Consider the following 25007-nt stretch of genomic DNA (forward strand, 5'->3'; position numbering starts at 1 on the left):
TAGGCCAGACGGTACAAGTGTCAAGTAAACGTCATAATTTCATAAAAGTTTAACGTTTAAAATAACCCTTGCACCGTCTGGGCTATCAAAATCGCTGCCAACTTATCTTGGTTTGACTCTAGTAAGTACCACGTACAACATTACACACAACAACAAAAACATACCTACAACAACAACATAAGGGACTACCATCGCAGTTCGCGTTCGAAGAAGTAGTTTTTTGCAATAACTCAAAAACGGCTGGACCCTGGACCGATCATGTTCGCTATAGTTTTCACTGAAAGTATTTATTAAGCTTTTGTATTAGGATGTATTTTTATGTTTTTTTGGATCTATGGTTCAAAAGTTTGAGGGGGGGGGGGGGTACATATGTATGGGAGGTACGCTAAAAAAAGTTATAACAACAAATACTAAAAAGTACGGAACCCTCGGTGGGCGAGTCCGACTCGCACTTGTCCGTTTTTTATATTTAAAAAATTTAACATATCAGTCAAAGAATAAGGATCAAAGTAAAATGGCGTTCTAAAAGTTTTAGTCATCTGTCGAAAAATGGCAGTAAATTTACTATGGCTACAATTTTTTTTTCTGACAATCCATCTCTAATTCAAATTCAAAAATTCAAAATTCTGTTAGCTGTTACTGACAAACTGGTTTGCTAGACTATAAAAGTGCAGTTGCATCGGTCACATTGGGTATTGCATTGGCTAATTCAATAATAATTTTAGCTTAAATATTAAAATAAAATTAAAAGTTCAGGTCTAAATATTTAATAAAATGTTAGTCTGATTAATGTTTGAAATGATAACAAAAAACGTGCACTGCCCGGGAATCGAACCCGGGTCGCAAGAATGGGAATCTTGCATGATACCACTACACCAGCAGTGCTTGTTGTCAGAAGCGCAAAATGTCGATACTATCCTACACACAGAATAGGACCTACTGCCTCCAAAAGTTGATGTTCAATTTTAAACCTTGACATCATACAGACAGAGTCCTTTTTTACGTGATAATGGTTTATAATAATATTACTATTGGATGTAGTCAAAAGCAATATGATTTTCGGACTTATATGTACAGTCAACTGCAGAGAGAGATGACCCCCTTGCATAGAATGATTGTTTGCGGGTGGGGGGGGGGGGGGTCACTTCTCTCTGCAACTGACTGCACAAGTGTACATATAGCCAATCAAACAATTTTTTCAGTAGAAAAATTTCAAATTTTCTATGGGACTATTTATAACTCTTCACGCGTACATTTTTTAAATTTGTATTTTTTTTTCTACTGATGGAAATGGCTTGACCGACTATAGTTTGGCAATAGAATAACTGACAGACATATACCTGTCAAGAAAACTATAATTATGTCTTATTCTTCAGTCCTTAACTCCTTATTGTTTATCTTTTATCTCCAACTTCTGTCGTAACTAATCGTTTTTTACCTAAATAATATTTTTTAATCGAGATGTATTATATCCATACGCAGTTTCCAAGTAGTTTAAACCAATTTTCAACAATTTCCCAGCAAGAAAACCACACCACAAATTACTTTCTCAACATGGCAACATTTTCTTAACTTAATACGTGTAAAGTTCATGTGGCAACACTTCTCAAGGCTCATCTTTCAACCCATAGATATAGGATCTGTAGATGGGCCATGCGAGTGGGCCCTTGAGGGACAAAAGATACGACGAAATTAAAAACACATTTTAAAATGCCTGACAATATACCAAAAGCAACCTACCTAATTTGTTGCAAAAATGTTTTTGGTAGTAGGTTTTTTAGTATGTATAATTTTTTTTGTGTTCCTTTTTATGTCGGTTTATTTCTGTTTTCTGTATCGTTGACGTATGTGCCGCCACTATCATAGTTTTAAGTCATGTCCCCACTGAAAACCAGCGCCACGGATTGCCGCGGCATTATGCTGAGTGGGGATCCTATTTTAGCGTCCAAAGTTTTTCTTTCTCTGCTTGTTTCTTAATTTGGTCGGGTTCATTGTTACCCACCAAGAACCGGTAGGCAACATAAATTCGTCTACCATTTTGACGTGGCACTAAGGACTTTTTAGAAGTAGGAAAAAAATAAAAGTGAGACTTTGACAAGAACAAACAATAATAGCGCTTTCTCTGCTACTCCTACTGAAAGTTCCATAAGACCATCCCGTTCGGTCATTTCCTTCCACCCCACCACGACTTATCCAGTAGATCCTATATTCATGACTCTCAGCCAGTTGCATGGACTTAATTTAAACTTGGAACAACATTTTAAGCCTAGCTCCCTCAGTCAGTTTGATGTCTGAGAGTCATTCGCTGAATTCAACTCTAAAATGTAGCAGGTAAGGTTGTTTTTACTTTGTGTGGAGTTTCTAGGTTTGTTGGGTTATGTTGGCAACGCTTAGTAGATACGTTAGGCTTAAACTTTGTGAGATAATGTTAAGGTTTTATTGCTTTGAAGTATGGATTACTTTTATTGACTTTTGGATTTTTACTACAGTATAGAATATTTATCGTGTCATTCACGAAGACGCGTGCCTTGTGAAAGTCGTGTGAACCTAGCCTAAGGGTTAAAAATACCCTCTATAAAAATATCGCTCGTTTTATCATAAAATGGCCGGCAAAAAAATCGACGAGAGTTTTCAGTAAACTCTCATCGACGTTTTTACTTCAATATGTCTGAATGGCGCTTGACCCATTTTTATTGACCATTGCTTCAAATCTGTTCATGATTTTTCACAACCGAGTTCGACAATATATTAAACTAGTAGCTCTGTGAGCTGTAGACCTCGCGAGCATAGCTGATGGCTCCTCTACACGATGGCCCAGCGTAGGCAAGTCCTAGGGGCGCATTTATGCGTTAGAGCAGCGGTTCCTAACTTGGGGGTAATTACCCCCGTAGTGGTAAATCTGGTCTTTTACGGAGGTAATAAGCTCAATTAAATATAACAGAAATTAGACCTGTAAGAAAGAATATTGATATTTATTGGGAGTAGGGGTAAAATCGGGTTCCCTAGTTAGTCATAGGGGTGGCAGAACTGACAAGGTTAGGAACCACTGCGTTAGAGGGAGCAAGTGATATTGCTATCTAATTTCACCGCATAGCTGTGTCCCTTAGATTGGCCTACGCTGGGCCATCGTGTAGAGGAGCCCTTAAAACTGAATAAATGTATGGCTCCGCTGTTTAGAAGAATTTATAAAAATTAAATGACAAAAAAACATAATTATCATATATATTATAGGATGGTCCAACTTTGTATGTAGAAAAAAGTTGAAAGGATTTTTATAGAACAGTAATCTATGTGCCAAGTATGAACTCATTTGCGAATGATTAGGTGGTCGCTATGATTTTGTAATTTGCAATATCCTCATACAAATAAAAAAATGCAAAGTTACCTAAAACAAGAAAAAAACGATCGCCATTTTTTAGCATACTTATAAATAATAAATAAAACTAATAAAGAGCCCTTAAAGACATTTCCAAAGCAGAATTATTGATGGGTCAATTTATTTTCATACTATTTTGTATAGCAGTATTGTTTCATTTATAGCGACCTCTAAATAATGTTAATTGCTCTTAATTTTTTATAGATACTTTTTCGTATATCAGAATTTAAAGAGTCCGCACGGAAAAGGAATTTTCATTAATTATTAACTAAGAAAACTTTGTAGACACGTAAATTTACTGCCATCTTTGGACACATGATTAAAACTTTTGGAACGTTATGGTGCCATTGCTCGAAACGATGCTGTCAAACATTTGGCCTTTTATCTATTAGATGGCGCCACTTTTAGGTCTTTAACAATTTTATCATATATTAGTAAACGAATAAGGATCAAAAAGATCATCAAGGAAAGGAAAGTCAAATGGCTTTCTACAATTTTTATCATGTGTCGAAAGATATAGCAGCAATTTTACTGTAGCAACAAAATTTTGTTTGACGGTCCACCTCCATTTCAAATTCTCTTTGCCAACGCCTACAAAATGGGAAGGAAAGAGAAAATACTCCCTTTCCCGTTTCCAAACGCCCACAGTTAGTCGGTCATCCCCTGAATGGTAAAAGTAGAACCACCTCCATCTTCGTCGGCAGAAGAAGGGCCATCAGAGCTTCACTCTGTAGTGTTTTATCTCTATAGGATTTGGCAATTTAATCCGCTAAAACATCATTTTGCTACATCGAATACCTTGACTAAAATATCAACTGAAGATTTATAATAAATGTTCGGAACACTGTGTTCCTGCAAATTTGTGGCCTGAATTTTTGTAAACAAGATTATAGCAAGCATCGCTGGCTCTTAGTAATCTATATGCATCAAAATTTTCTAAAAGAATGCCACGAACCGTACCTAAACTTTCTGCGTCGACTGCACGCAGAAAATATGTTAGAAAACCGTTTCCCTCTTTGAGCTATGATATATAATTTTCTTTTATTAAAGCAATATAACATACATTTACGTTTAAACTTCTAGTCCTTATAATATCAATATTCAAATCTACAACTACGTCTCTATAGCAAAGCCAAAGTTGATAAATTAATCTAAATGCAAAAACTGCTCAGATTTTTTTTTACATGAACCCGTTTTCGCCTGGGCAACTGTCCGTCTCCTTGAACTTTAACGGCTGTAAAAAAAGTTCAGACAATAAAACTGAAACGTATACGCTTTGCTCGCGCTTCGTACTCGCTTGATCAACAATACGAAATTTAAATACAAAAAAATACAAAATGTTACAATTCAGGGAATAGATCCAGGGTCCTCTTCTCTCTCCCTCTTACAAAGCTTAGTCAATAAAAAATAGTAAATTAAAGTGCAAAAAAAAATCAAAAAAGACTTCATTGTTCGGGATTTGAGCCCGGAACCTCATGATTGTAAAGCTAGTGTATTCCAATTGAGCCACGAATGGATATATGTGACACGGTGAAATTAGGCTACTTATTCTCGAGTAAAACCTAAATATCTAAATACCCCCTAAACCAGCGTTCTAAAATATCTGAATTTTTCGCAAATCACTCTGTAACCATGTCTCACAAGGAGGAAACTCTTATGATATCGATACGGCTATTTGTTTAGGCGCGACGTACGATGACTCCGCCATTTTGAAAAAAATCCAAAAACTGGATCGACAAAAAAAATCTATTTGATCATAGAATATGGTCACAAAATTTCACGCGAATCGGTTGGGAATTGGGACCTGTAGAGGAGAACATCCGGACATACGAAAGCAGATTGCGCGAGTCAAAACGTAGACCTACGCTACGCTTCGGTCAATTAAACTGAGATATTTACTAATTTGAAAAAATAAAAAAATAAAAATATTTTTGTTTTCACGATCGCCCAATAAAAGAGCGAAGTGTTTTGGAGTGGAGTGTTCATATGACATATATATATTTTTTTATGAAATTTCTATAAAGAAAAGTAGCTACTGTATGTAATTGCATGATTTCTCTAATAAACTAAATTGTATTTTTTTTATTTAATGTATGTTAATTATAAGATGTCATGTTTTGAAATTATGTGTCACGCCGAGTTTCATGCCGGTCCATATTGGGATACCCTCCTCCAATTGAGGGGGGATTTAAATCTTCTTGGGTCAGAGGTGTAGAATTAGAGCCGGTGTAACTTTATATGACGTTTATAAGGGCACTATAATATGCCTACTTGAATAATAAAATATATTTTTCTGCCCTCCTGGCGGAAAGCGTCAACTTTGCTCCCGCTGCGCTAAACGAAGTTGCCGCCTTCCGCCTCCGTCTAGCAGAAAAATAGTATGCGCACCGCGGGAGGAAACGTAGGACATTCCATCCCGCGAGTTTACAATTTTACACGCGGCACGCAATTTCCTACTTTTCCTCCCTTGGGACACAAATAACTATATAGCCAGTATCGCTTTGTATCTGCAGTTATAAAACAAAAAAAGCGACCAAGTGCGAGTCGGACTCGCCCATGAAGGGTTCCGTAACATTTATGACGTATTAAACAAACTACTTACTAGATCTCGTTCAAACCAATTTTCGGTGGAAGTTTGCATGGCAATGTATATCCTATATTTTTTTTAGATTTTTCATTCTGTTATTTTAGAAGTTACGGGGGGGGACACACATTTTACCACTTTGGAAGTGTCTCTCGCGCAATCTATTCAGTTTAGAAAAAAATGATATTAGGAACCTAAATATCATTTTTGAAGACCTATCCCTAGACACCCCACACGTATGGGTTTGATGAAAAAAGATTTTTTGAGTTTCAGTTCTAAGTATGGGGAACCCCCAAAATTTATTGTTTTTTTTTTCTATTTTTGTGTAAAAATCTTAATGCGGTTCATAGAATACATCTACTTACCAAGTTTGAACAGTATAGCTCTTATAGTTTCGGAAAAAAGTGGCTGTGACATAATCGGACAGACAGACGGACATGACGAATCTATAAGGGTTCCGTTTTTTGCCATTTGGCTACGGAACCATAAAAAGAAAGTTGGAAACTGTGCGCAGTCCCAGCGCATAAAACCTGCTCCAGGCTAGGTACTTAGGTACTGGGAAGTTCAGGGCACTTTGTGTAATGTCTTTGGTAGTTTACTTGTTAAGGAAGCAGAACTAGGAAAACAATGGGCAGAGAGAATTTTATTGTTGAAGAGATATAATTGTAAGTCGATACGAGTAGTTACGATGTAATGTAAAGAAAATGGAAGGATGTGTTCTTGCATTGTTCGTAAATTTGATAGCGTAAACTTAATTTCATTAACAACAATAATGTACAAATTGCGGACGTAATGCCAAAAAGTTTTTTCTACCAGTCAACCAGGGTCACTTTTTTGATTTTCTTTACTAGAAAAAATACCAATATTTGGGCAAATAGGCTGAGATTGCGAAGTTATGACAAACTTATTTTCTTAAAAAGTAGATACTCGTGAATTATTTTTTGTATATTAACATAAACTACCTACCTACTTACATATAAGTACCATACACAATTATGCTATTTTTAATTTGTTCCTTGTTGTCCAGTAAATTGGAGTGAATTTCATTTTTTCCAAAAAGCTATGAAACAAAATAAATTGCTACTTTACTTGGTTAATTAAAAGTTCTAATTAGACTGAAAGGCAGTGTACATTGTAATGCACATTGGGTTATACGAGGATAACTTCGTTTACACCAGGTAAGGACCCTTAACAGCGGTTTATTCTAAGCAGTTTCAACAGGTGCGTGTGGTGTCATCTCAAACACTTTGTGAAGCAGCTGAGTCCTGTTTTATAAAGCAGAGGTTTGTAAGCACTTTTTTGTGAAGGGTAGGTACTAATTTAAACAAATAATTTGCAACTTTGGTCAGGGGGGCGAAACTGTTCCTTTCGGGAATGCTCGGCTCCGTTCGCCTTAGCATTGCTCCGAGCAATTATTAGGGTTCGCACAACTTGACGTCCCTTTGCGTGTACAACCACAGATAAGGTAATGACTTGAATTTTTACAACCTCAAATAGCCGAAAGGGATAGTGCCATACATTAGAAAGGGATAGCATGATTCGTCCCTGAATCGCTGTCAAACTTCGGTTTTGTAGGAAGTTTATTTTCTGTACTGTAGTACTAACTATTACTTATTCTGTACTTTGGTCTTGATAACGCCAACGCACTATTATTGGGACCGTGCGAAGTGCGTGGTGGGGGTAAGTAAAGCGATCCCAGCGCATAAGGTGGTAAAAATTTGAACTAACTGCGGATAGCGTCTTTAACATTTCGTACAATTGAAACTTTGATTTACGATTACTCCTGAAATATTCATTTAAATTGTATGGTGTAAGGGACCATTGTAATCTGTATGAAATGCTTAATATAACTAACGTATTTATTTTGATAATTGTTAATAATGTATCCATGTAAATAGCTTTGCAAATGCCACATATTACGTGATCTTTTTCTAGAAGTTAAGAATGGATATAGTAAGTTATCCTTAAAAGATAGACATTTCACATCGCGGACTTTTTTGTAGACCTATGAATGAGAAACAACCCCACCATACATTGTGTTGTTATAGCTCAAACGGATTAGGCAGCGTTTTCGATTAAAGCTCCTAGCCAGCGTGATTTTTTCCGACAACATCGTTATATTTCAAACAATTTACACAAAACCTTAACAAGTTATATACTTAAGCCTTCCTCAAGAATCACTCTATTGATAGATGAAAGTCGTATGAAAATCCGTTCAGTAGTTTTTAGTTTTGGAGTAGTTTTATAAGATGTAGTGGATTGACGTTTTCCCCTAGAATTGCGGACACTAGGTTGCGTGACAGTCGTGCACGCTCCCAATAAACAAACTTGCAAAAAAACAACTCACTCGTCTCACAATTCAAGTGAAGAACGAAAAATAATAAGTTAAGTTAAGAATTCAAGTTTCTCAAGTTAGGAACTGTGAGATGAACTGTCGCCCGTGGTATTTCCGGACAGATACGACGTTCAAGAAAAAAAGCGTACTCCTATCTTATACGCCGGCAACGCACTTGCAACCTCTTTGGCGTTGTACGCGTTCATGGGCGTCGGTAATTGCTTACTATTAGGCAATTCGTCTGTTCGTTTTCCTCTTATATTAAAAAAAGGAATTTAATAATTAAACTGATCATAAACACTAACCCCCTTATTCATAAAACTTTACGGGCCTGATTTAGTTAAATTATGTTTTATCCCTTTCTTACAAAAACATAAGTCAAAATGACAGATAAAGATAAACGATTCATAGCTAATTCAGGCCAGTAACGCGTTTATGAATAACGCCATACAATTGTTTGACCCTTGGAGGGAAACGGAAACATCTTGTGGCATCTTGTTGTGTGTGTGTGTGTGGCAATAAACTTCTATTCAAATGAAAAACCTTGGAATTTTGTCATAAAAATGAGCACTACTTCAAGGTTTCTAGTTCTAGACTAGAACTTCTAGTTTTGGCGTAAGTACAGCTAGCTGAAAAAGTGCATGGCTGTTCAGCAATCTTATTCTCCTGACTGGTACCTTTCGCAAATTCCCAGGAGATTGCACTTAACATGAGATGGAACTTAGCACGAGATACACAGTCACGAAAAAATGAGATGCTAATAAACAGGAATCTGCTGGCAATTTGCGAATAGGTATGGCCAGGGAATGAGATTTTTGAACAATGACTCGGCCACTTTAGAACGAATTCCATTCATAATATGTCTATACACTTATGCAGCTCTGTACCTGGGTTTTAAAGTTTTCTTCTATAAATAATTTAAAATAAACTGTTGATCTACATATTTGACAATCCCGTAAACAATGCGCCACCGAAACGAATGCAGTATTTGTATTCATTGCACAGATTGCACCACTTTCCCGCGATGCAGTCTTAGGGGAAATTACTCCATTCCGAGTAGTATTAATGCTAATCTCGATCATTTTATTTAAATCACTAAGGTTTGTAATAGTAACGTGTTTTTAATCAAAAATTACATGTTTTATCGCCGACTGTTTTTCTTTCAACAAACATGAAAGCTCAGATTCAATAAGGTTGCATTTTTAGCTCCCACCATAACATTATACTGACTATTGCATTGTCATTTGTCGCTTTGTGTAATAGATACTTTTGGGCTCGACCGAAGACCGGGAACTAATTTCAATTAAGCCTTCAAGATATTAAATCACCATGATTTAAAACCACCTAACTATAGCTTAAAAGCTTCCTACTGTGGTCTAAACCTAACTCGAATATTTTTGTCCAGTTCGGTCTCAGGTAACATATTTTCACAAATGGAAATACGCCTGCGACACCAAAGATAAGATAGTTCTTGGTACTTAATTACCTACGTGTTAAACTTGTTAACAAATTGTTAACTTGTTAACCATAAGTATAGTTGCATTATTTTACGGTTCATCGTCTGTTAAGAGGTATACCACGTGAGCCCATATAAAAAGATAAAACGTTTTATTTTTTTTAACGCGAATATTTAGAAGTGTCTAAATATTGACCATTCTCCATGATTTTTAGTATGTTATTAACACAATGAAAAACTAGGTATATAAGTTTTCCTATTTTTCAAAATATGCAATACATTTTTTTTTAAAGCGAAACCTATAAGTGGTTTGTTTAGTGGAAGACGTTTTCTTCCGAGATGGAATTTCATAGAAAAAGCACCGTTATTTTGCTAGGATCGCAAAGCTTTTCTTCCCTCTTAAGACTAAGGAGTATAGGTATATTTAACCTGTTCTATCTCCTTAATTATCCCTAGTAACTAGCATACCGCTGACATTAATCCAGCCAGTTGCAAATGAAGCCATTTTTCACGTCAGCTTGTCCGATTGCGTCGGTGTTGAGAGTACCGCTTAAGGCACCAGTCAGACCGTCGGCAATCAACAATGAGTTGCTTTCTCTTCGCATGTGTTTTCTATAAGAATTATAACAAAAATATTACTTGACGCGAAAAGATAACATGCTAGTCAATCAGTGCCAAACTGTTAAACTTGCTTGTGTATTTTCCCTTCCCACCGCAAAAATAAATACGCGATAAATATAACAAACTACCACCAAAAGTACAAAACTGGACACGTGTTTCGCCTCTCTACGAGACATCCTCAGATGTTGACGGTCTGACGTCCGAGTTGTCGACGAGGGCGGGAACATTAAAAATACGCAAGTAGGTTTAACAGGTTGGCACAGATTGACTAGCACGTTATCTTTTTGCGGATTAACAAAGTAATATTTTTGTTTCAATTTGTATGGGTTTCCTCAAAGTAACGCCTGATTCTATTCATATTTTTCTACAAGAATAAGTAGGTTATATATTCTATATATTTTTATCTTGTATTTAGGTACACAAGAGCATGTAAATACACGAAGGTTTCTTGATCAAGAAATTAATTGTGCGCTACTCACTATCTTTGTCTCCGCCGGTCAGAGAGCTGCTTAGACGAGGTTTTGGTACTACGTTATTACGTAGTAGCATATTTGCGGTTAAGATAGAAACTAAAGGAGGCCGACGTACAAATGACACAAATATTTAATTTAGTTAATAATAGCGAACCTTATCTAATAGCAATAAGATTATTAAAGTAATGGCGCTTACCACGAGGAATTATTTATTTATTTAAACTTTGCACAGTAAAAATGTACAGTTACGAAAATAAGGAATCCCGTTCATTAACCCGCCTGTTCCTATGTCTATTCCACGTGCATAATTATATTGCTGTCCCGCACGCACAGTGTCATTGACCACCGGCATCATAGGCGGGAACCATGGGGTCGGGCTAAGAAATAGTGTTCAAAATAGCCGATGGATGATATGGAAATGACAAAGAAAATTGTCGGTGTCCAAAATATTAATTTCAGTAATTTGTCATCAGATATCAGATAGGCCGATAAGCCGAAAAAAAAAATAAAAAAAAATAGCGGACTTCATGCCTAATCTAATGCTCTACCAGTCAATCAATGGACCATACAGATATACTTACAAAGTATTAGTGCAGCTAGAAAAATTCTTATTTATCGTATGGCGACATAAAGACGCTTTTTCGGCGATTTTTTTTTGTCACAAATATGTAGCAATGTTAAATAAATACAATAAATTGTAAATGTATAAAGATGTACTGTAAATATATAAATAGTAATTGGAAATGCAGCATAAATTATAAAAGTAAATAAGCCCATGCTCAGGGCCGGATCCGGAACGCCCTAATTGCGGCAAAATTATCAAATCTATTATAAACATATAACCTGTAAATATATAGTGACGTATAAGATGTAAATTTTGTGAATAAATAATTGAATTGAATTGAATATGGATTACACTGGATTACATAGAGAAACTTATAGTTAGAATTTCGCCCTTCCCAGTTACGCGACTGCTTCTTCTGATAGGATCTTAAAATCGTCCACATGGCCTGTGTATCTAGTAAGGGGGCACTCCAGAATGATGTGGTTGAAGGTCTGGTCTGGGTGCCCGCAGTTACAAGTAGGAGAGGAGCTCCAACCCCATTTGTACCAGTGGTGGCCGCAGTTGCCAACTCCTGTTCTTAAGCGGTTAAGATCGGACCACACCCGGCGGGGTTCCTTGAATCCCACTGGGGGTACTCGTAGGGGTAGAGCAGAGAAGGGGTTTGCTAGGTCTCTGAGGGCTTCCTATTCTGCGTTCCATGCCTCCTCCAGAGAGAAAATAAGAGCCGTGAACAAAAAGTTAATTATTCGTTTTATTTGATTGAAACCATTTAAAGTCCAAATGGTTTCAATTACTTAAAATAGTAATAACTGATCAGTACCCCACGTGTAAATTTATTCGATAGCGAAATGTGACGTACGCGTTTGCGTTATCAATTTAACTGTATCATTTTGCTGTACCTAATCTTGGAGTAAAAATAAAAATAGTAGGTACACTAAGCAAGCGTAGAGCAAAATAATTCCTGTACACGCAGAAAGAATACCAAAAACCTGCCAAGAGCATGTCGGGCCATGCTCAGAGTAGGGTTCCGTACTTACTCTTCCGTCACAATAAGCTAAACTGGAGCTTAAAGTATGGTAGATTGTTAACCAAGGGATGAACTGTGGGTGTACGTCGTTTTACTATGGAGGGGAAACTTTTTGCGATAACTCAAAAACAGCTAAACTGATCATATCCGCTATAGTTTTCATTTAATGTCTTTCTTAAGCTCTACTTCCAAGATTTTTTTCATATTTTTAGGACCTATGGTTCAAAAGTTAGAGGGGGGGGACACATTTTTTTTTCTTTCGGAGCAATTATCTCCAAATATATTCACTTTATCAAGAAATGTTTGTTGAAGAATCCTATTAGTTTTGAAAGACCTTTCCAACGATATCCCACACTGTAGGGTTGAAGCAAAAAAAATGTTCACCCCCACTTTACGTGTAGGGGAGGTACCCTAAAAAAAAAAAATTTTTAGATTTTATTGTACGACTTTGTCGGCTTTATTGATTTATATATCCATGCCAAATTTCAGCTTTCTAGCACTAACGACCACGGAGCAAAGCCTCGGACAGACAGACAGACAGACGGACATGGCGAAACTATAAGGGTTCCTAGTTGTCTACGGTACCCTAAAAATGTGTGTCAATTCAAAGAAAATAAACAACCTAATCTTAAAATGAACCGACCCTCGTGGAATACTAATAAACAGTTTGAAGTTTGAAACGTTTGTGTGTGACAGCGAGCAGCTCCGCAAGTGGAATTGGCTGAAGTCGGTCCCAAGTTGGTTCTAAGTTAGTCCAACTTGGGAATTTATGGACTGATGCGGCTCCCAATGATGGATTGAGTGTGAAGTTGAGGCTGTAACTTCTCGAGCAAACGTAGGGCTACTAAACATAGCAAGGTACTTGCCTTATGTTTCCTTTTTATGTAAAACATAGCTGAAAAGAAAAATATACCTAGCAAATACAAACATTGTAAATAGTTCATCTAGATTTAAGTAAAATTATATTGTACGCCTGACAGGCAAATTATAGCGATACTACCAAAATATCTATTATAACCTGTACACCTATAATTATGCAATAAATATAGGTCATATTTTGATTCAAGGCAGTAAAAAATTGAGCCCTCTACACTGAAGACAGTTAATAAACTGCTAACGAAAAGAGTTTCCTTCCAAAATAAATGTATAAAATTTCACGTTGATGCTATATCTTTAGACCCTGCCGTTTGCTGTTTTGATTGAAGTCACGACTTAATAAGTAGGTAGCAAGAAATTGAGGTGTGGTTCGTCTGTTAGCTGTCAAAAAATATTCCAATCCATTTAAACTTCTAACACCTAATCAAATTTTTTGAACGTCTGACCGAAAGGTGTAGTATTTCGGCGGCTTCGTGCTAATCTGACGAATCCTACACCGGAAAACTGTGCCACCGAAATGATTTTTAGCTTTAAAGAATTTCATTATTGTATGTTAGTTTGTAAGGTATATATCTCTGGGTCTTAGTTGCCTGATAATTAATAATATGAGGGATATACCTAGAGGTGTTATAATACTTATAACTTCCCAAATCACCAAAGTAAATGTTTCTAACTTGAACATATTACAAACTGTAAGGGTTCCTAGTTGACTACGGAGTCTACGGAACCCTAAATAGAAAGCTAATGACATACATTTTAGAAGCCCACCAAAGAGTACTTTGCCCAAATAGACAAATATTATCTAAATACCCTTTGCCGCCGCAAATGACAAGCTTAATTATGAACATTTAGGTCTTTAATAGCATTGTCACTGAACAAATACCGCCATCTATTTAATCACACGCCAAATTAAATTAAGCGCCGCCAACACTCCGACCCCACTTAACACCTCAAGGAGCTACCTTCTATTGACGTCGAAATTTACAACTTCCTTGAATATTCATATTCATGTCATACTTGTCTTCCTTCCTCACTACCAAAAAATTTCACCTGGAAAGGAATTTTCCCTCGTTTAGCATACATCACTGCTTTGGTAAAGTAAAAACTATGCTTTGTAGCGTATGGAACGGCAATGGATGGATGTAGTATGGGTATTTTTGAGTGAATAGTGAGGGATGATGTTAAGTGCACCGTCATAAAGGATAGTGTGTGCTCGTTCATTTTCAATGAAACTATGCTTCGACACGTCACTCTTATTTAATTTTACAGGATGTTTTATGCATGTTACCATAAAGTTACTCGTTAGCAGGCTTTTTAAATTATTATTTATAAAAACCTTTACTTCAATCGTGATTTGATGTACAAAAACGGTCCGTTATATTTAGTTCGTTCCAAAATATAATATGAATAGATCTATACTCTGACACACCCCCTTTGTTAGTAAAAGAAGGCGGGAAATTTTAATAATTTTAAAGAAAAAAAACCGACTTCAATGAGGGAGACCGGTGAAAGAACGATTATTGTTGATTTTAGATTTCATACAATGTCATTCTTCGTCATTTTGTGGCCGATGGAGCGTCAGATGTGTGCTCTTGCTGTCAGCGTTTATCCAACCCGTAGCTCAGTGATACCGTTTTAATGTTAAATAAATTAAATTAAATTAAATTAAATTAAATAAGCGCACCATAGTGCCATAGTTCCATAGAACGACGCCATGATAACTTTTACAGTGTTGATAAAAAATCGTAAAATTTGAGAGCAATTGTTCTCAGTGTATTCCCAAGGCCCTGGCTAATCATACATTCTTGTTAGGAAAATAAAAAGTTATCTTTGAAAAAAAGACAATTTTCATGTCCAATCACAAGTATGGCATCTTTCCACTGTGGAACAGTTTTCCGGGTTTCAGAACCGCAGTGAAAGTGAGTGGAAGCTTATCTTATAATTACGGGAGCCCTTGCAGACGATACACTTCGACTTATTGGGATCTTTTGTTACGCGTTACGCGTTTCGCCTACTCGAGAGTTTTTTAGACCTTCTCCATGAGTCGGGTGATGAGTAGCCTGCTCCAAAGTCCTAGCCACCAAAGACCTGCCCGGTAGCTAAGCTGGCGTGTGTGGCGTGCCGTTGGGCTGTCAGCTGCTGATGAAGGGCTCGGATGGAACAAAATCATATTTTATAAACTGAGTGCGCAATCTTCGAATCTCTGCAGCCATCGCCGTCCGCTGGCCGAACGGTTGAGCGGTGCCGTGCAGCCATATCCGCCATTACCGTTGATCATCATGTAATCGAAGCAGTTCGTTACGCCGTCGCTGTTACAATCCTGGAATAAGAAAAAAAAGGTTCTTCAAATGAAGGGTACGCTAAACTTTTTTATAACATGTCTTTGGCAAGGAACTTACAGCTGGCCAGGGAACTGGGTGCCTAGCCAAGATGCTAATCGTTCGCGGCGTAGCGAACGAAACGCTAATGTCTCTCTATCGCCCTAATATGGAAGAATGATAGACAAATATTACCGTTTCGTTCGCTACAGTGCAAATGATCTTGGCTAGGCCCTCTGAGCAACAGCACTGCAAGACGCTTGCAACTTCATGCACTGGGAGCTGGCTGAGGAAGCGGGAGGATGTGCTTCGAGCCATATATACCGATCGTGGGGGTTTTATTATTTTTGTCAATTCACCTTACCTTTCCAAATTTCTGCAAATAGCCTTCGACGATCCTTGAAGCGCAGTGATAGCTTCTCGCGCAGTCTTCCCAAGCTGTAAATAAATAATAATAACTTTGTAAACGAATTAGATGTTGTGAATGAATCGGCAAGCTGCAGAACTTAAAGAACATTCTTAAAATTTCAGAGAATTTCTGGAAACTTTCATGACAAGTTTCTCGTTTCCACTTATAAAGTTCCCGTTCAGATTAGGGATTATTAACTTCTCAATATCGTTAACTGCTGACGACTGTGTCATTTACTTAATATTTAAGTCTCTCATTGGCGTCTATTTCAAGTGCCATAAAACTATCTGTAAAAAGTTTTGGCAATAAACGTGCAAAAAATACCGAGATCAATTCATGGGAACTTTGCAATTTTTGAAACTTATCTTTGGCACATTGGTATAATCGTTCGATTTGAAGCTGGCCCCGAGCGGTTAATCCTTTGTCTATTGTTAAGTAAAACCGCACGTAACGTAATTCTCCTTGAGTCTATCCAATACATCCTGGAGATGTTAAAAGACCCGTACAACCGTGAAACACATTACATCTTATGAGACCACGACAGACACTCACCGTGGTTCCTTTCAGGATCATCCTCAGGTAACACAACCTTCCCAGCGTCTATCCAGTAAACCCTGGAGATGTTGAAAGGCCCGCAGTATCCTCCCGTACAACCGTGAGCCACATTACAGCTTTATGAGACCACGACAGGCACTCACCGTGGTTCCTCTCAGGATCATCCTCAGGTAACAAAACCTTCCCAGCATCAATCCAGTAAACCCTGGAGACATTAAAAGGCCCGCAGTATCCACCCGTACAACCGTGAGCCACATTACATCTTTATGAGACCACGACAGACACTCACCGTGGTTCCTCTCAGGATCATCCTCAGGGAACACAACCTTCCCAGCGTCTATCCAGTAAACCCTGGAGATGTTGAAAGGCCCGCAGTATCCTCCCGTACAACCGTGAGACACATCGCAGCCTGTAGCGACGTGGCACAGGCAGCGGTAGCAAGCTTGTGACAGGTTTGAGATGTACAGGCCTGAAAATTTTTTTTACATAGTATTTATTTATTTAAACTTTATTGCACATATAAAGAAAAATGTACAAAAGTCAACCATTGGGTCAAACAGAGACATTTGTGTATGTTGGTGCAGGAAAAAATAATAAAAAATAATAAGGAAAAAATTAAACGTGAAGTCAAATAATATTAAAAATATATAAATAGTTAATTACTACTACTTATATAATGTTTAAAAGATAGACTAATACATATAATTATGTACATATACATGATGGTGAACCTTATTTAAGTTCTGACAGAAGATGCTTGCGAAGTAGTCGTTTGAAAACGGGTTTGCTTGGGGCTTGTCGAATAAAGAGAGGGAGGGAATTCCAGAGACGGATTGCCTCAACGGCGAAAGAGTTAGACATAAAACCAGTACGGTGAGAAAGAATCGAGAGTTTGAGAGAACGGGAGGAACGGAGTTCACATCCTGGACGGGGGGTGATGATATAATAGTATTAGTATGTTCTTACCTAAACCCATATTACAAAGTCATAGAAGTTGAACCAAATTGTTTAAGTTTGGTTTGAGCAACAAAGAATTATTTTATAAGATAAATATTAAGCTTAGAAAAAATTTTAAAGTGGAAAAATTACTGCCTTGGGTGAGACTTGAACTCACGGCCGCTGGCATAGCATCGTTCGCAGACGTTTCTGCTTCTTAAAAATGAAGACAAATATTGCGTATGTGTATTCTATATTTGTCGTCATTGTTTTTTTCTTGCTTTGTGGATCCAGACCTACTTGCTGGGCAAGTGTACATCAAGCGTGGTTATTAACTGAATTATTTATTGGCAACTAGCTTCTACCCGCAACTTTGTTTGCGGTTTATAAAAGTTCTCCAGGGAGTGAGACAAGCTTTCGTCATATTGATGATGCCTTTCATTCATGAATGTAAATAAATGTGGTTAACTTTACTTGATGTTGAATTTTTTTAACCTTTGATATGTTCTCACTACTGAGGTGAAAAGTTGTATGTGCCACACGAGAGCAAAGTTATTTTACATCTCGTGTTTTTGAGTCTCTCGCTACGCTCAAGATTTTAACTTAGAATCCTTCACTTACTCAGGGCCCAAAATCAACACTCGCAAGATAAACCAATTTTCCTCTCTTGTTGCACAAATAACTATTTAAATACAGGCAACAATCCGATCAATCTGTATGAAGATGTGACGATGATATACGAAAGCTCTATTTATACCTATTATTCATTATTATTATTAAATCCTTTATTTCAGGCAAAACCCATAAAAGTGTTAGTATTACACAACATAACTTACAAGACTATTGTTAGTACATACAGAGATCACAAACACAGACGTAACCGGATGAGCATAAAATAATAAAATGTCAATAACTTATCTCTACAGTAATTTAAATTGTCCATTAAACAATATAACATCATCATCTATTATCATCAAACTTGTCTCTATTATACAAGAAGAAACCCAATTACATTATAAAAGTTCTGATAAGTTATCATAACAATCAGATGAGTGGTGTCCATAGTTCGCACTCACTAAATTAATATTTAGATTGGACATTGATTAAATATCAATCAAATGTAGATAATGTTGTGGTCGGAAATGGAATTTAAATTTAGTTAAATACGTGTCATCATTATTCATTATTATGCATTACATTTAATTACAACTAAATGTGCAATTATGGCATATATTATAGTCTGACAAAATTGATTTCTTAGGATAGGTTCAGCCAAAAGATTTAATTTGTGACCCATTTCGTACCTTGGTACAGTGACAAGAGTAAGGTCTCTAGCGACTTTCATGTTGTTTGTCACTGTGACAAGGTACGAATAGGGTCACCAATTAAATCTTTTGACTGTACCTACATATAGATACATTTTAGTAAGATATTACCTACGAAAAAAAGAGAATAGATACAAATATCTATAGGAATATTTTTCATCTTTACTCATCTTTTACACGGGTGAATTGCAGAAAAAGTGTACCTTTTAAGCGTTTACGTGTCCCGTTAAAATAGGACTGTTTTAAATATATACCATGGCAAAAAAATACAAAGTCCCAGTGATAATTTAATAAAATGCATTGTTCTAATGAAGATAAAATATTTTTAATTCAAATGCACTTTGTATTTATTTTTTAATATATTTTTTTCTGTGGCATACGCGGTTGGTCCCATACAATTTTTCATGTCCCAATTCTAAAGGATTTCTTATCTCAGATATTTGTTACGATATATATTAGTCGTTTTAAATATTTAATGTATGATACTCATTCCTTTATGGTTTATCTTAAGTATTTTGCACATATTATAATAGCTTTTTATATAAAAAGTCGTAATTTTTTTTATTCATATACCTGTCTCAACTTTTTGGATGTGCGTTACTCAGGATTAGTAACGGAGCATTTAATCCCAAGAAACGTTTTCCATCTTAGTAGAATATTTTTTATTCATCTGGTAACACTTCGGTACTGTCAGAAATTGTTGAACGCGGCGACAGCCATTTTGTTTTTCAACGTAGTGGCACGTGGATCGATCTCCAGTGCATGTGATCTTAAAAATCTCATGGTGGATAACGGCGATTATTTCAGGTAAAAGTTTCACTTTAGTACGGTTATTTGTGCATTACGGCTTGGTTTTACTTCGTTCCTTACAAATTTGCATGGTTTTCAAAGATTGCCTTGAACATTTAAAGGTAAATATTTTTTTAGGTTATGAATTCTCATATTATCCGTCTCAGTTTCGTTAATTTTCGTTACGTTACTAAACTGAGAAAATATAAAGCTTAGTACATACTGTAAAAACTATAAAAAAATATGTAAGCACTGTCCGTTTGTTTTTTGGTGTTTTTCTATTGCGTAAAACTGATTTTTATGAAGTTTTTTCTGCATAGTTACACAGTCTTATTTTAAGCGTGCTACTGTCCACCGCCATAAAATGCTACTTAGTTGCAGACACTGATGACTTGACTATTCAACACGTGCTGCCTAGTAGCATTTATAAACTCAACAGCGTCTGTTATTTAGAAGCATGCTTATAATAACATTCACGATTATAAATACAAGAGAATTGACAACACTCATATTATGAAATGTTTATTAACTTTATATTTGATAACGTTCCCCGTACGCGAGTGGTTTTGTATGTACTTTATAAACGTTATGGCGAAGCATTAAATACATGCTGTATGGGATTACGGAATCTAGTGATAAAAAGCCTACAGTAAAACAATTTGCGTAAGTACGGAAATGCTCTCAACTATGAGCTTTGTCAACTAACTTGTATTAATAATTCTTGGTCTAGCAAATTATTGACAATGATATTATACTGTATCCGTGAATGTCCGGTAAATTCTTAGTATCCCATACGTGGGGTACGGACTTGTGGAGCTATTTTGTCGTAGCCCGTGTATGGGGCACTGGACTGTAACCGTATTGAAATAAGCATATGTATCTAAGCCATTTATTGCAACGCCGTAGCTACTAGTTACTTACTACTATTAATGATTTACTAAAACTACTTTTTTTATATTAGATAATGGCTCCGATGACAAATGCCGAAAGGCAGAAGAAATATAGAGAACGTTTAAAACAGAATCCTATAAAATATGAAGAGTTACGAGTAAGACATTTAGAAAGAGTAAATCAATCAAGAAAGCGTGGCATAAAAAAACAAAGTCAACAACAAAAAGAAATAACTAGAGAGAAATGGAGACAATATTCAGCACGTTACTATGCTAAAAAGAAAAATAAATCTAGTAATGAGCAGACATCGGATCCAGAAACTACAGAAGAAAAAAATAAAGATAAACAGTGGCGATCTAGATTCTCAAGAATACAAAAAAAACTAAAGGCATGCAAAGAAAAATTAAAAATTGCATTACAAAAACAAGAAAACATGAGAAAACAAATTTATCGTCTCAAACAACAAATACTTAAATTCAAACAAAATAGCAAAGACCAAAAAAAGGAGAGCGTTTTGTCATCTACGCCATCTGAATTTGACATTATAACGCAATCTTTGGGATTGATTTATAAAGAATCTACACACACAGGGAAACAGGTCCTAAAAAAAGTTATGAAAAATTCGATAACATCAAAACACAGAATGACAACAAAAATAACAAAGGCTGTTGGAATCAAAGGCAAAATTCGATCGAGATTGACTAGATTAGCAAAAAGGAAGTTATTTATACTCGAAATACATATTTGTTACTAGTACTGATAACTTCTGATTATATTTAATTGAAAATATATGAAAGCTTAGCTTACATACATATTTGTTACTAGTATTTAATTGATACTGTGCTGCGGTTATGTAAATCAAATTTAATTAATATATATTGTTGATTTGAATTAACATGTTTTATTTTTTTATAATTTTGTAAACAAAACCACAAAACATCACTAGTTCAGAAAAACACCGTATTTTGTTCCATGTGTGTACGTGGCCTTATGTTATCAGTTTCGTTACAGCAATTGTCAGTTTCGTTTGCTCTCAGTTTAGTTACGAAACTCAAAAGGTACACTTTTTCTGCAATTCACCCACACAACGTTATTGAAAATTAAAACTACTATCATTTAACTTTGATACACAAACACAGTAAAATATATACTGCATAATTTTGGGACTAGCCTTGCATTATAAATAGATAGAATTGTAAGATAAACGGCTGTCGGTCCTTCAATATTTTATGTCCATTCTGGCCATCATGGTCTGCCAGATTTTCAAAGTAATGAACACTTATTTTTTATAATTTTTTTAAACATTGTCTAAAAAACACTTTTTTCGTTACTCGATTGCTGTGAAGGATTTTACATGTACAAAATCTACACATTTGGGTTAATCTTTGACGTCTGGAAAACTGGTTAGAGATTTTAATTATAAAATAATTAACACAAAAGTTACGGCTAGAAAACCAGTTTTTTGGCTTACAATTGTTCATCTTTGATGTCAAATATCTCGACGATAGTGAACTCTGAAGTAAATATGGGATACTATATTGCTTAAAGCTGTATATGTTAATATGATAAGCTACAAAAAAAACATTAGAAAACTAAGGGATTCAGATTGAAGGTCATTGGCGCTAGGGAGCCCCTTAAGTATAATTCTAATGACGTAATAGTGGCTTGTGTTGACTCTATAAATTGCTATAACTAAATTAATATTGATGTGTAAAGGATAGATACGTAGCCAGTAACCCCGTATCTCGTCGAGATTTGTATACTCAAACTTGTAACGAAATAAAATCAAAATTGTAGTAATTTTTTTTTATTCGTAGGTTTACATAGCTAAAAACAAATTACGAATCTACTACTATTTTATGGTTGAATGCCAAGACGTTATGTCACAATTTGACTTTTAAATAGTACATTACTATAGAGGCCGGGAAACGTAGGGTTGCAGGCCAAGTAGATATAGCCGGATAGAACGGCCGGCAACCCCGTTTCTCGCCGAGATATGTATAGTGCTTTTCACAAACTTGCAATTAAAACAAAAAATTGAAGTCAATTTGTTTTGTGGCGACCTACTCGGCTCGCCACTCTACCAGCGGTGTACAACCTTACGCGCTTAAGTCCGCGCGCCTGCGCGATGCGCCATCGCCGTTGCTTAGTAACGAATATGCACAACAAATCACCGTACCAAGCTAACTGAAGCTGGTTGATGGTTGGATGCCAAGACGTTGTGTCACAATTTGACGTTAAAAAACATAAGAAGGTTGCTTTACAGTCCTAGGTGTGTAAGGCAGTATGAAATTCCTTTACATATCATCTTCACTCATCGCACCTGATATGTAGTATTTCCGGACCTAATTTGACGTAAGTCATGTCATCATTTCATAGCAAGTTTGAGAAAAAGAAGGTTGCTTTACAGAAATAGGTGTGTAAGGCTGTATGAAATTCCTTTACATATTATCTTCACTCATCGCACCTGATACGTAATATTTCCGACTTAATTTAAAGTAAGTCATGTCAAGACTTCATTACAAATTTGAGAAAAATAGTTAACAGACTTACCAGTGGAACCTGTTATGCAGTAAAAACCCAACGTTACACCTATTAAAGGTAACACAACTTTAATAAACATTCTCATCGTTCTTAAAAACGGACACAACCACTGAACTAAACGTTACGTAAAATGGAACACTAAATTCGAAATTTAAATTCTTTCCCGCGCTCCAAGTTTTTTTCTAATTCACTGGCCGTAATAAGGTTTTTAAAAATAGACGGAGATCTATGATAAACAAGTGTCTGCCTTTAAAGGCATAGTCAAACTGTTTTGTTTTGTCATAAACACGAGAAGCGCGTCTTGGATCAGGTTTCTGCGCAAGAGACTGGTTTGAATGTTATAAGTAGCCATATTCGGACTTTAAAAATCTAAGTATTTATTTCTCGTAGTGCATCTTGCGTGCACAAATATATACAGGCTGTTTCAGGAGACGTGGATCAACTCTGCACATTAAATTATAAGCAACTGTTTCGTACCAGCATGGTAAACATTAGATATAGTTCAATAAATGTTTTAAAAAAGTGCCAACTAAAATATATGCAAAATTAAACTGGTTATAAAAACGGTAAATATAGACGTTAAAATACTTTTACAGTACATATGGTGCTACTTTACCGCACTAGTGCGAAAATTAGCATATTACGTTACTGTGTCGAACATTTAAAGGGCCATATGTACTGTAAAACGTTGTACGATACATGTGCGAATAGGTAATTCGCAACTCGTGTCGATTTAAAATCCATTGACATTTACTGAGTGTGTAGGGTTGGTGCAGATCAGGGGGCCTACCGCGAACCACGTTCGACGTGTTGCCTCTCTGTCGCACTAACAAATTCGTACGTAAGTGTGACAGGGAGGCAACACGTCGAACGTGGTTCGCGGTAGGCCCTCAGGCCTCATATATGAATCATTCTGTGTACCTACGAGCGAGAGAGCGAGATGCACTGAAGTCAATATCAAATCAAAATGTATGTTTCAAGTTCGAATGTGGTTCTAAGTTAAGTTTGCTGCCTTGTACTTGAACGATCAATCATTATCAAAAAGGTTAATTAGATATTTATAATAATTATAATATTTGCAACATGGGTTAGATCAAGATCGGATATGAATTTTAATTCAATAAGTATTTTTATTTATTCATGTTAATCATTCTAGGTAACATAATTACTTTTAATTAATTTTAAATTTTATACACAGTAGGCTCGAATGCCTCAAATAACCCAACAGATTTTAAAGGTGTATTTCTTGACCGCATTTAGAGACTAAAATGACTTACTTACATAGTTTTCTGAAATCGATCTTGTTTTAGAGTTTGTAATTTTTTTTGCCAAATAAATAACATGTCGTGTACAGAAAACACACCCTCACAATTTTTTTTGCGACTTTGTCCTAAAGTTATATAACCTTTTTTTTACTCCTTATGACCTTAGGAATGCGTGGTTAAAATCGGTCGGGCTACTCGAGCCCACGGTGTCTTCTACTTTTCCTTATCCCACATTAGGTAGAGTAGGCTCTGCCAGGGCTCTCCTTATCCTTCGGCGCCAAGACGATCTGTCTTGAGTTGTCGGGTTGGGTAGTTGGGCTTTTTCCATTAGTTTGGCCATACTCGTCCACCACGTCAGATGGGGCAGTCGTCCTCGTCTTCTGGCAGATCTAACGCTTTTTGCACATGGCTGTGACATGGCTGTCTCTCCGCATAACATGGCCGTACCTTACGCAGCGGCTTACGTGAGCGAATAACTCGCGACCGCGAAGCGGCGTGGCGCGGCGGGGGTTAATCAATCCTTTGATAACTATGGAAGTGTCCTACGTGGGCGATCTCGTTGCTCGTTGAGACTGCGAATGCCGTGGGCCGCCGCCTTTGCATTCGCGAGTTATTCGCTCACGTAAGCCGCTGCGTTAGGCGGGTTTCTTTACGTTTTTCAG

General features: G+C 36.5%; 1 protein-coding gene, 1 long non-coding RNA gene and 1 other non-coding gene across 3 annotated transcripts; 1 reads left to right on the forward strand and 2 right to left on the reverse strand.

Moving 5' to 3' along the window:
* Nucleotides 1-814: 814 nt before the first annotated feature.
* Nucleotides 815-885, reverse strand: Trnag-ccc (transfer RNA glycine (anticodon CCC)). The gene has a single exon. It is a non-coding gene; the product is annotated as a tRNA-Gly (tRNA).
* A 13666-nt stretch (nt 886-14551) lies between these two features.
* On the reverse strand, nt 14552-23792 carry LOC133526251 (lysozyme-like). The gene is made up of 4 exons (XM_061862792.1): nt 23090-23792; nt 16885-17064; nt 15996-16069; nt 14552-15633 (listed from the first exon to the last, which is right to left on the reverse strand). Exons 1-4 carry the CDS (start codon nt 23163-23165, stop codon nt 15487-15489), a joined length of 477 nt encoding a protein of 158 aa, XP_061718776.1. The 5' UTR covers nt 23166-23792; the 3' UTR covers nt 14552-15486.
* LOC133526252 (uncharacterized) lies at nt 19046-21427 on the forward strand. The gene is made up of 2 exons (XR_009800710.1): nt 19046-19663; nt 20607-21427. It is a non-coding gene; the product is annotated as an uncharacterized LOC133526252 (long non-coding RNA).
* Nucleotides 23793-25007: the final 1215 nt, after the last annotated feature.

This window comes from Cydia pomonella, chromosome 16 (genome assembly GCF_033807575.1).
Source record: "Cydia pomonella isolate Wapato2018A chromosome 16, ilCydPomo1, whole genome shotgun sequence".
Classification (NCBI taxonomy): Eukaryota; Metazoa; Arthropoda; class Insecta; order Lepidoptera; family Tortricidae; genus Cydia; species Cydia pomonella.